The 12,619-nt window shown below is 44.7% G+C and overlaps 1 protein-coding gene across 5 annotated transcripts in view; it reads left to right on the forward strand.

Moving 5' to 3' along the window:
* The first annotated feature begins 132 nt into the window (after nucleotides 1–132).
* Nucleotides 133–12,619, forward strand: part of TRAF7 (TNF receptor associated factor 7) — a 34,281-nt gene continuing 21,794 nt past the window's right edge. Inside the window, exons 1-4 of one of the 5 annotated variants that reach the window (XM_083473980.1) lie at nucleotides 135–274; nucleotides 415–484; nucleotides 11,370–11,487; nucleotides 11,700–11,757. In XM_083473980.1, coding sequence (XP_083330106.1) covers nucleotides 11,407–11,487; nucleotides 11,700–11,757 — 139 coding nt within the window. In that variant the 5' untranslated portion in view covers nucleotides 135–274; nucleotides 415–484; nucleotides 11,370–11,406. Of the gene's footprint in view, nucleotides 275–414; nucleotides 485–3,054; nucleotides 3,205–7,402; nucleotides 7,548–11,369; nucleotides 11,488–11,699; nucleotides 11,758–12,619 lie in introns of those variants that run through there. The other 4 variants (XM_083473982.1, XM_083473979.1, XM_083473981.1 and 1 more) reach the window with 4 other exon arrangements.

Consider the following 12,619-nt stretch of genomic DNA (forward strand, 5'->3'; position numbering starts at 1 on the left):
GGAACTGTAGGCCGCAGGCCGCATAAGAGGAATTTCGGTGAAGCGCAGCACTGGGAGGAAAAAACCACGAATCCCGGCAGCCTGAGCGGCGAGCGACGCGTGGTCGTCATTTCCGGCCCGGCTTGCTGGGAGGCCCAGAGGTGGGGAGCAGACAACCAGGCGCTTGGCGGTGCAGGAGCTGGACTCTGGCTGGGAGAAGGCGGGGGAGCCACCATGTGCCGGGGGGCCGCGCTTGGGCCGGCCGCCTCCTCCCCCCGCCACTCCCCCGCGTCAGGTGAGAGCGCGAGGGGCGGGGCCTGTGGGTGGTGAGGGGGTGGGGCCTGCTGAGGCGGGCGCCCCTCCCTCCAGGTGCTGAGGGGAGGAAAATATCATCATCATCATCATCATCATCATCATATTCTATATCTCTTCAAGGAGCTCAAGACGGTATACGTGACTTTTTCATACCCCCAAATGCATTTTATCCTCACCACAGCCCTGTGAGGTAGGTTAGGCTAAGGTAGCATTATTCATTTACTACGTCCCTTTTAGCACAATAAGGATATTGAGATTATATATATACAGTATACACACAGACATATACATACTGCAATATATATGGCAGAATATATATATTTTTGACTGCCCCTCCATTTTTATCCTCACAACAAACCTGTGAAGTTGGCTATGTTGAATATTAGTTACTGGCCCCAAGGTCTGTGATTCTGTTGTTGTTGTTGTATCGTATTCTTTGTCATTGTTGTCCACCCTCCCCGCTCCTCCCTTTTTCTCTACCCAACAACCCTGTAAGGTAGGTTAGGCTGAAAGATAGTCACTGGCTCCAAGGTCACATTGCAGTGTACATGGTTAAGTAGGGCTTTGAATCCCTGATCTTTGACCAATGCATCAGCCCCGTCTAGCATGTCTGTATAATGCTGTCTTCAAGAATTGGTGCCCAAGTTTGCTTGTTTATTCTCTTCTTGTGCCCTTTCCTTGTGTGTCCTGGCTTGGATTGTAAGCCTGTGGATGTGAATTGTCTTATTTTAACTTATTGTATATAACTTGTTCTAGAGGGGTTTTGTTGTGTGTTTTTTTTTCTTGAAGAGCACTACAAAAATGCTTTAAATCAGTGGGCAGAAAGCATATTGAAATTTCTGGTAGGTCTCTGAGCAATTTCTTGTAGATTGGCAGGTACGTAATATATAATATGTTAGAATAAAATAAACTCCTTTTCCCTATAACATAATATAATAACTGTAAACTATAATAACTGTAGCAAAATGCAACCCCACATAACAGTGAAATGAAGAAAGCTTTGTTGGGGGAGGGTAATCGGAATGAGGACTGGCGGTCCCCCCACCACCACCTTTGGTATTCTAATTAAATTTGGAGGCTCAGATTTCTTTAATTCTGGTCCTTCACACCAGGTTACACTTAGCAGATCTCAGGGATCTAGATGTTAAAAAACAGAATAGATTCCACAGACTTGAATCCTGACCATACTTGCTTTAAATATATATATATTTAATGTTGGTGCTGATTGGGATGGCAGTCCATTTGGGCACCCAACTGACTGCTCTAACTACTTCAGGGCAACCAAGGCAGTGTCTGATCCATACAAGGGCCTGCAGCTGGATTGCCACTGCCTTCTCAGGCACCCTGTCCAAGAAGCAGTGGCGTAAGCGTGGGTTGTCAGCACCCGGGGCAAGGCAAGTAATTTGCGCCCCCTAACCCGTGGATTTGCGCCCCCTAACCCGTGTATTTGCGCCCCTAACCCTAACCCCCAGATGTTGCGCCTGGTGCGGCCGGCCCCCCCTGCACCCCCCACGCTACGCCACTGCCAAGAAGTGAGTACAGTGGTACCTCGAGTTACAAACACCTCAGGTTACCAACTCGGCTAACCTGGAAGAGTTACCTCGAGTTGAGAACTTTGCCCCAGGATGAGAACGGAAATCGTGTGCAGCGGCAGCAAGAGGCCCCATTAGCAAAAGCACGCCTCTAGTTAAGAACAGTTTCAGGTTAAGAACGGACCTCCAGAACGAATTAAGTTTGTAACTACAGTGGTAGCTCAGGTTGCATACGCTTCAGGTTACATACGCTTCAGGTTACAGACTCCGCTAACCCAGAAATAGTGCTTCAGGTTAAGAACTTTGCATCAGGATGAGAACAGAAATCATGCTCCGGTGGTGCGGCAGCAGCAGGAGGCCCCATTAGCTAAAGTGCTTCAGGTTAAGAACAGTTTCAGGTTAAGTACGGACCTCCGGAACGAAGTAAATACTTAACCCGAGGTACCACTGTATTTGTGACTGGACAGTAGTTATTTAACACTTATGAGTGCTAAGGCGGGGCACACCAGAATCTCTTTCAAGGCAGATGGCACACAAAGCACTCCTGCAGCAACCCCCCCCCCCCCCGCCAGATTTGGAGGGCCTTTGCAGTGTACTTCAGAGTTGGAGAACCTGTGACCCTCCAGATATTGTTTCATTACAATTATCATCATTCCTTGCTGACTGAGGCTGATGGGGTTTGGAGTCCAATACTATCTGAAGGGTCATAAGTTACCCACTCCTGCTCTAAGTCTGCCTGCACACCATACATTTAATCCACACCCCTGAATCCTGGGCACTGTTGCACTCACAGGGCTACAATTCTCAGCACCCATAACAAACTATAGCTCCCTTGATTTTTTTTTTCCTATCAGGTGTGGGACCAGTGATGTGCTTTAAATGTACAGTGGGTACACAGCCTTAGTCTTTTTATGAGATTCTGATTTTATAATTTTTACGGTGGACTTCCTTGAGTTTAGGACAAGTGTTACAGCAACTTACTGTTTCAGCCTTAAGTTTGCAGGCTGCAAGAATGTATTTCATGGGTTGCTTTTAAAAAAAAACCTTGATATGTTCAAATGGATGGGTCTTGTTGTTGTTGGTTTTTTAAAAAAAGAAAGACTTGCCCTTCTATGAGTAAGGAGGGCTTCCCTTTCTTGGCTGAAGCCTGTTGGGAATGAGGAAGTGCTAGATGATTGGCTGAGGTTGGTAGGGGATTTTCCTGATGAATTTACATATCGCCTATTGCTCTGCATGCCTTCCTATTTACATCACTGAGAGAGCAGACTACAGCAAAGGCCAGCAGGCATGCAAGAGACATTTTGAAAGAGGGAAATCTTTGCCTGAGATCTTCTCTGTGGAGTGTTCTGCATGATTCAGCTCTCGGTCTGCATGTGAGGTAAAATACTTCCTCTGTGGACTCTCTCGCTCTCACTGGGAAAATACTATGGCTCTGTGTGAGCCCATCAGCAGATCACTAAACTGCTGCCTAGATCAGAGAGAATTGGAATCAGTTGTGTCAGTTGAATAACTTGAGCTCAAATCAGTTTATGGACTTGAAAAACCTTCGTGTTTTATTTTTCCAACTTAGATGCCACTATTCATCCTCACAGGCTCCCAAGGTGGTTAACTGTTTAGGTTCCTGTTTTGTGTTAGCTCTTAATGGAGCTGTAGAAGGTTTTGAACTCTTAGGTGCCTGAGCAAAAGGATGGTTTGAGGTGTCCTGGTTCTGACTGGTGTTAAACTGTTTGCTGCTCTTTATTCCTACTCATTCTGGATAGCTGCTGACTGTTGCCTCCTTCCTTGGAGGAAGGTGCAGTGTTCTGCCTATGGGCGGTTGTGCTTCATAGTGGCTTTGTTTAACTTCCCTTTCATGCTTAGGAGGTTTTGTGTACAAGGAGGGCGTAAATGTCAGTGATTCCAGAGTTTTCATTTCTCAGGGCAGCTCTTTAAGCCAGCTGGTCTTTCACCCATTGGATGAAGTGCTACAGCTGTTTTCTGGGCTCTTGGGCCAGCTGAAGCAAAGGTTAGCCTTGTGCACTTCTTTTTAATTTGGTTGAAGAACAAAGTTAAAGCAGACAGTTGAAAATCGCCTATCATTTTCTTGCTTCTCTGATTTTGTTACCTTTTGAGATGCAAGGAGGCTAGGTTCTGGTGGATTGTGAAATGGTGCTGGGGGATGGAATGCAGTGTGCTGTGATTTGTCAAGCAATAACTAGCAAGGGTCCAGACCTTCCTAATGTGCAGGTGCAGTGTTAGAAACTCAGCATTATGGTTCCAGAAATTCATTCCTAATTGTACAGATAAAGTATAACTGATAGCATTCTACAGAATGGGGTATTGGCATGTGAGAACCGTCCAAATCCAAATCCAATGATTCCCAGGATGCACCTCCAGATGGTGGAGACGTCAGGTGCCATCCTGGCTGCTAGGCATCTTCACTTGGTCACAAGTGGTTGATAGCCAGATACAACCTGCACCTGCCGCCTGACTAATTTTGAACACTGCCCAGGTGCATCCAGTATGAATGTGGGCTGTTTCTGGCTTTCTGCTAAGTTGGCGCACCATAGATGAGCTCTATGCATTAGTTTCCATGGGTATATGTGACCAGTATTTCATGCAGCAAGCATGTGAAATGTGAGTGACATGTCCTTAAGTACCTAGAGCAGCAGATTAGTCCAAAGCCCCTGACAGAGGCCTCGTGTAAGGTTTTGCATGCACCATTCACAAGTAAATGTGTATTTACAGCAGCAGCAGCAGCATAGCAAATGTACCCTGAGTAGTGATGATTGCGGCATGGCAGAGCAGCTCTAACTGCACAGGGATGGAAGATACCTAGTGGTGCTGGCATAATCAATAATATAACTAGATTCCTGTTGGAACTGATCAAGGGTCTCTCTAGCTCAGCATCCTTTTTCCAGTGGTGACCTTGCCAATGTGTCCAGGAAACCCAAAAGATAAAAATGCTGAGAGCCAGCTTTCACTCTTTAAGGATTACTTCTATGATAAATTATGAAAATGTTCAGCTGTTTCTTTGGCAGCATTGTAAAATGCCCAGGTGACTCAGCCTGACAACCACATGTGAAATACCTCTAAGGAAGTAATTGTGAACTGATTTCAGTGTAGAGTGTCTTGGCTTGGATTTGTTTTTTAGAGAGTTAGACATGAATTAGTTTCCATCCTTGCTCAGTCTATGTAAGCTTATATTTTTAAAAATTCTGTCTTTTCGTTGTTGTAAATAATACATTAGGTTCTCTCTTAAGCTTATTTAACACTGATTATAGTGGTACCTCGGGTTAAGAACTTAATTTGTTCTGGAGGTCCGTTCTTAACCTGAAAAAGTTCTTAACCTGAGGTACCACTTTAGCTAAAGGGGCCTCTCGCTGCCGCTGCACTGCTGCTGCACGATTTCTGTTCTTATCCTGAAGCAAAGTTCTTAACCCGAGGTACTATTTCTGGGTTAGCAGAGTCTGTAACCTGAAGCGTCTGTAACCCGAGGTACCACTGTGTATGCTTCCTAGTGTGGTTTGGGGGAAATCCTTGGTACCCTGTCTGCTGTGGCAGCTTGGAATTTGAGATATTTATTCACTTACTTTAGTATCGGGCTGGCAGTCTTGCTTTTGATTCTAGTGTCTGTAATTTTATTTTATTTTCTGCGATAGTAACAGCTTACTTAACCAGTTCTTAAATGCTTGGAATATTTCCCTTCCTCCGTATTCCATAATTGGGCTAAACTAATCTTTGCTGCCAGCAGCATAAGCTGGACCAAGCTTGAGCAACATTTTCTGGAACAGATCCAGTAGTAGCCCTTCAGGTTCATCTATTAACATGAATGTATTCATAAAACTGGTAATGATCTGGGGAACCTGTGACCCTTCAGTTGTTAGATGCCATCGGGCCAGTGGCCAGGGATAATCAGAACTGCAGTTCATTGACATCTAGAGGACACAATATTGCCCATTCTTCCTCTATTCCCAGACCATAGGAGAGGTGAGACTTGGACAAAATAGCCAGCTCCCAGAGAGAAACATAGGTGAGCCCTCAGTTGCCTTCCTCATACCTTGTTTAATCTTGCCTAAGAGGTGATACTTCTGAGTGGTTTTGAGACATCAAGATGGCTGCAGGCTGCACTTTTGACTGAAGAGCTTTTGTGGTACCCTTCCAGTATTTTCTCAGCAAAGGACAACCCACTGATAACTAGCATGTCTACTTAAATAATCTCTGTGTTACTAATTTGCAACTTTTGTCAAACCAACCTGCCTTGTCAGTTGAAGGTGATTCTGTTGTGTTAGAGTTTGTTGAGCTTGAGTCTGAAGGTGCAGGAGACAGATCTATTTTCTCTGATGCAGCTTTGGTGAGTGCCTATGAGCTGCAGCAGAAGTTGGCTAAGGAAGCAGTTTTGTGGGCTATGGTCAGTGTTCCCAGGACAGTGCCTGGATCTGTGGCCTCTAAGTGCAGATCAACAAATGCAGGAAACGGAGAGCCCTGTGGGTTTTTCTTTCTTTCACCATGAGTAACTCCGCTTAATTCTAGAGTCCTGCAATTGTTTGTTTTCTTCTGAGTAAACAGACTTGCAGCAAAGGAAACAGGAGGACACAAATACTACTGGAGTACATCAGATTTTATAAGGGGGCAGGGAGAAGGAAGTCTAAATGTAAATAAATCCATATAAATAATTCTATGACCAAAAAAATGGCATAGGTTTCTTATGTACCAGCACATCACTTGGCCATATCCATCTGGCTGGCCAGAACTGAGAACAAATTCATGGAGTATTAAGCTGTCAATAGCTACTAGTCACAGTGGCTTTGCTCAGCCACCTCTGAATACCAGTTGCTGGGAATCACAAGTGGGAAGATGGCTGCTGTTGCACTCATACCCTGCTTGTGGGATTCTCATTGGTGCATCTGGTTGGCCACTGTGAGAACAGGATGTGGGACTAAATGGGGCCTTTGCTCTGATCAACCAGAGCTGCTTTTATGTTCTTAACAGAATGATGGCCTCAGTGGACCCTGATTGGTCTGACCCAGCAGGGCTCTTATGTTCTTATCCCTGTTCCTAATCATATACTGAGGTGGATGGCTTCCACCTCCTCTCTGGCATCTGATTGCCATCAGCAATGTGACTGACCGAAAGCTCGTTCTTTCAGCTTACTCTTTCAAGTTTATTTTTTATTTTTGGCAAAAACAGAGAAGTAAATTAAACAAACAAACAAACAAAAAAGCACAACCCTGAGTTGCACAGCTGTCTTTTCCAAACGGAGACAGGCCGTGGGACCTGGATCCAGTCATTCCACCACCACCTCTTCAAGGTAGGGCTGCATGTTCTTCTTTGCCAGCTGTGGCAAGAGGCTAATCAAACTGCTTGTGTTCCTAGTGCAAAGTGAGAGGTTTGGTTTGCTGATGGAACAGGCAGGTTAGAATGTGGCTTAGCACATACAGTCTTGGGAGTAGAGAACACCAGAAGAGACTAGCTGCTGGATCAGATTGGGGGGGAGGGGGCGATTCAGTCCAGCATCTTGTTCTCACAGTGGCCAACCAGATGCCCACAAGCAGGACCTGAGAGCAACAGCACTCTTCCCCGCTTGTCATTCCCAGCAACTGGTATTCAGAGGCATGCTGTCTCCAACAGAAGAGAGTAGGATTTACCCATCCAACTTGGTGGCCATCACTCCTTCCTGGAGCTAGGGCACAGTTGCTGGATAGGTGCTTCTGCAGAAAGAGAGCTTGTCTTCTTCCAAAGGTAAGATCAGAATATTATTTTTATTTTTTAAACTCTCTCATACCAAATGTAACGGATTTGTAGAAAAGGCTTTACATCCTGAAAAAAGAGGCAATGCATGTACTGTTGTAAACAAGAACATTTTTAATAAAAAGTATTTTTTTCTAAAAAAAAAAAAGAGAGAGACATGGGTGGTGCTGTGGGTTAAACCATAGAGCCTAGGACTTGCTGATCAGAAGGTCGGTGGTTCAAATCCCCACAATGGGGTGAGCTCCCATTGCTCAGTCCCTGCTCCTGCCAACCTAGCAGTTCGAAAGCACGTCAAAGTGCAAGTAGATAAATAGGTACCGCTCCGGCGGGAAGGTAAACGGCGTTTCCATGCGCTGTTCTGGTTCGCCAGAAGCGCCTTAGTCATGCTGGCCACATGACCCGGAAGCTGTACGCCGGCTCCCTCAGCCAATAAAGCGAGATGAGCGCCGCAACCCCAGAGTCGGCCACAACTGGACCTAATGGTCAGGGGTCCCTTTATATTTACCTATATTTTTAAAAAATCACTTTAATTAGGAAAACAAAAAAATAAAAACACTTCCATAAGATATAAACAAGGCACACATCATTACAGTCAAGCCACCGTTATAAAATGAGTCAGGAAAAATTAATTAGATCTTGCCTATGACCAATTCTCCAGGAGGGTCATCAACTGGTCAAAGTAAAGCAAAACATTCCTAAGAGCAATGTAGCATTAAATAGCAGGATGTGCATTTAAAAAATAGGGCCATGTTTCTCAAGCTGCGCAAATCACTTAATTAAGGCATTCCTTAAATTACTGAGGTTTGTCACATTCTTCCTGACTTTGGAACTTCATTTGGTGGCCTCGCCAAGCTTCTACATACCCCCTCTCCACAGTTGGTGTACATACATTTGCTCCAGATGACACCACTTTATCTTTGGCTAGAGGTAATTAGATTCACAGCAGTCAGAAATTCACAGCCCCAACTTTTTTGGGGCAGGAAATCAATCCAAGCCTTTCCTGCTTATATTCCTGTTGGGCTTGCAAAATCATTTGCTCACTCCGTTTTTCTGCTGTCATATCTTGTTTAATCACCATATTTTTCGCTCTATAAGAGGCACCAGACCACAAGACTGGTTTTTGGAGGAGGAAAACAAGGAAAAAAAAAATTCTGACTCTCAGAAGCCAGAACAGCAAGAGGGATCGCTGCGCAGTGAAAGCAGCAATACCTCTTGCTGTTCTGGCTTCTGGGATAGCTGCGCAGCCTGCATTCACTCCATAAGACGCACACACATTTCCCCTTACTTTTTAGGAGAGAAAAAGTGAGTCTTATAGAGCAAAAAATATGGTACTTACTGTGTCTGTGGAACGCTTTCCCTGGGGAGTTTCGCCTGGCACCTTCATTATACACCTTTAGGTGCCAGGCAGAAACGTTCCTTTTTAACTAGGCCTTTGGTTGATTTGATTGACATCCTATGCCCTTTTAAAATGTGGGGTTTTGGAGGGGGGTTATTGGGTTGTTTTTATTTTGATTATATATTTTGTTGTCTTATATTTTGATTTTGTTCTGTGATTCGCTTTGAGGCCTCTGTGTATAGGACAGTATATAAATCATCATCATCATCATCTGCTTTTTCTGTGTTTGAAAGCCCACATGGCTAAGCATACAAGTAGATGCTCAAGGGCCTATTCCTGGGGTCCTTCCACTTTTGTTCCTTCATCATGTTTATTTTGTGGAGCTCCTGTTTCATTTTACATGCCCTTTTAATCTATGAAAGTTCATCCCTTCTTTGGCTGCTGGTCTTAAACCCATTTCCAGGCTGCTATGAATAATCCAAGGATATTGGTAATCCCTAGTAAATCTCCCTCGCTAGAGATTCTTTCTTCATGGCATTGAAAGAAGTGCCTTTTTTGGAAGCATCAGAAACTCCATCCCTTGTACTCATCTCAGGATAAGTTGCAGGCTTCTTTCATCACGCACCTCATTTAATTTAAAAATTAGAGCCTACGGTAAACATGGCTGCTTAGCCACATTTTGTTTGACTCTTAAGTGATGTGTGTGAACCAGCACAGAATGTTTCCTTAATAGCTGCAGCGAAAATTTTTGTAGAAAAATGGCTAGTATCTACTGCTCTTTAATGTCACGAAAGTGATTGGTTTCTGCTGCTTCTCACAGCAGCAAAACCCAAAGTTAATTTCCTGTTGAGTGAGCTTCTTCCTCTTTATATCAATCTTGAACCTTTTGCCCATCGACTTCATAAGAATGTAATTGTCTCATCTGGTTGAAGTACACCTTCATTTTGTGTTTAGTGAAATTTTAGCTTGAAGTAGCGAAACCATTTCATATGCCACAATTTTTTTAATAGCATCCAACTTAAACCCAGGCTATACAGGGTGGGGGATATTCCTTTGTTTCCCTTTCCCCCCATGCCCTTTTTGATTTTGGTTTCATTACTGGCTGCTTTGAGAATTTGAACCTAGTAAAAAGTGTTTAAAGAGCTGGAAAAAGGAGAAAGCACCTGGAAGCTGAGCTCTCTTGTAAGAATGAATTGTTAGTTTCTCTGTTACGGTGTTGACGGCTCCACAGTTTGCCTTGTCGTTTTCTGAGCTGAACAGGGTAAGTAGAGTCCAGGAATTGCAGCTCCCTTAATTGATCCAAGGTTTTGCTCTTGGCCTCTTCCCACATATGGCTCAGATCACATGGAAGAGAAATGCTTTTGCAACAGAAGATCCAAGTGTGTTAGCTGTGCCTCCTCCAAGAAGCCAGCCCACACAAGGAGAGGTCCAAGCACCTAGGTACCTGGCTTTGTAGCACATCACAGAGCAGCCTAATAAGAGGCCAGCTAGGTACTGCTTCCTTTCCTATGCCTGACACATGACATGTGGGGATTGAACCCTGAGCTGTGTGTATAGGCAAAGGCTGAATCTCCAGCTCCTCCCAAGCTCTGCCAAAGCACAACCCCTGAGAAGTTTGTATCAAGGAGAAGCACGTCCAGCACCTGCCCTCTGGAGGGGCCGGATCTGGCTTCCTTTGGCATTTGTTTTACATGGTAACCTTTTGTCTTTTTGACCCAGTCAGACTCTTGGAGAAATGTTGGGAGTATTTCAGGTGGACCCACCATCTTCCATCTTTACCTGGATAGAAGTTGGACTGAGAGCAAATCTGCCATACAGTTCACCAGTTCAGACAATTATCTAGCTGTCGTTTAGATCATGGAATCATAGAAGGGAAGGGATGCCGAGTGTCATCTAGTCCAACCACCTGCAACGCAGGAATCTTTTGCTCAACATGGGGCTCGATCCCACGACCTTGAGATAACAATTCTCATGTTCTACTGACTGAGCTATCCAACTGTTTCCCAACCTGGTACCCTCCAAACATTTTGGAGTACAGTGCCCATCAGCCCAAACCAGCAGTGCCAGGTGAGGGCATTCTCTGTGGCAACCCCTAAGCTGTAGCAATCACTGTCTGGTGGTACCTTAATTATACAGCTTCTGGTGAATACTGAAGACACACCTCTTTATCCTGGCCTTTGACACCTGAGATGTATATTTTTAGGACCCACCCTATTTTTGTGTTTGTCAGTTATTTTAAACTGCTTTAATATTATATTTAAATGTTGCAACCCACCCTGGGACCTTACAGTGAAGGGCAGATAATTATGAATAATAATAGCAATAATGTGCTGTTTTTTTAAATATTATGTTCTTTTAAAAAAATATTCTTAAGCCAGCTGTGCACAGGCTTGGTGCAGCACCTTTTGCATGTCTGAGATAGATTATAAATAAAGTATATTGTCCTTTAACAATGTTCTTTATTTTTATGTTACCAGAGGCAGCGTTTAGAACATTCAAATGTGGGGTTAGATTATGAGCGCCAGTAAGAACACCCGCTACAATCGTTTCCCCAGTGGTACAACAAACTGTGCTGCTTCAGAAAACACTAACGGGGTAAGAGAATGCAACATGAATTTGAGGGTGGGCCTTTATAGTCCTGGCTTTTGTTAGCTTACTTTCTGAATTTCTCAGAAAAATGGGCTGTGCCTCTCTTGACAGTCTGTGGTCATATCCAGTCACCCCTCCTTTTACTAACCCTGGTTAACTGGTGCTTTCAGTCTACAGAAGACAGATTATGTGATGATGTGTTTCCTCTCTTTTTCCAGACCAGAATGGAGACAACTTTTGGGCCTGCTTTTTCTGCAGTGACTACCATCACCAAAGGTCAGTGTTGAGCAATCTCTAGTTATTATTACACTGCATTGAAGGGTTATAATTTTGCTTCTGTGCATTGAACAATGAAACCCCGCAGCATCTTATGTCACATCCACAACATGTATTTATACACATGACTTTCCCCAAAGGTGCTGGGAATTGTAGTTCTGGGAGGGGTGAACTTCAGTTCCCAGGATTCTTTGTAGGGGAGCCATGTGTTTGAAATGTATGATGTGAAAGTAAGCTAAAGTCCTCTCCCACATATCCACATAATATTCAACCCCCACAGGTGAAATGTGGAGGAGAGGTGCTCCCCGTCCGATGGGAGAATATACTGGGAGAGGCACCAACACCAAGAGCCATTTAGGGCTTTAAACATTAGCACTGACACCTTGAAATCAGACCAGTGCAGTTCCTTTAGGGCTGGTGTTATATGATCCACTGTACAATGTTCCTGACAGCAGTCTAGCCTCTGCATTTTGCAGTAGCCATGGTTTCCATGCTGTTTTCAATGGTAATCCTATGTAGAACACACTGCAATAGTCTGTCGTATCTTGTGGAGTTGATGGAAGCAGCCAGATTTATATATCGCCAGTGAATTGCAGGAGGCAAACACCACAACAGTGTGTGCCTGGTGGTGTAGGAAGGTGGGTGCGGACCGCCCCTGGTGTCATAACTGAGGGGGGTGACTATGGGGCCTGGCCTGCAGTGTGCCCGAGCTACACATCTCTCCTTGGGAGTGACACAGTAGCTCGGGCACCTGCAGGCTCCATTCTGCCCGAAACAGCAACGTGGGGCTTGCAGACTCCATGGAGGTTCCATGCAGCATGCTCTGCCCTGGCTTGCCCCGCCCCCGGGTGCAGAGCATTTG

This window comes from Podarcis liolepis (genome assembly GCF_965112155.1).
Source record: "Podarcis liolepis genome assembly, chromosome: 14".
Lineage (NCBI taxonomy): Eukaryota > Metazoa > Chordata > Lepidosauria > Squamata > Lacertidae > Podarcis > Podarcis liolepis.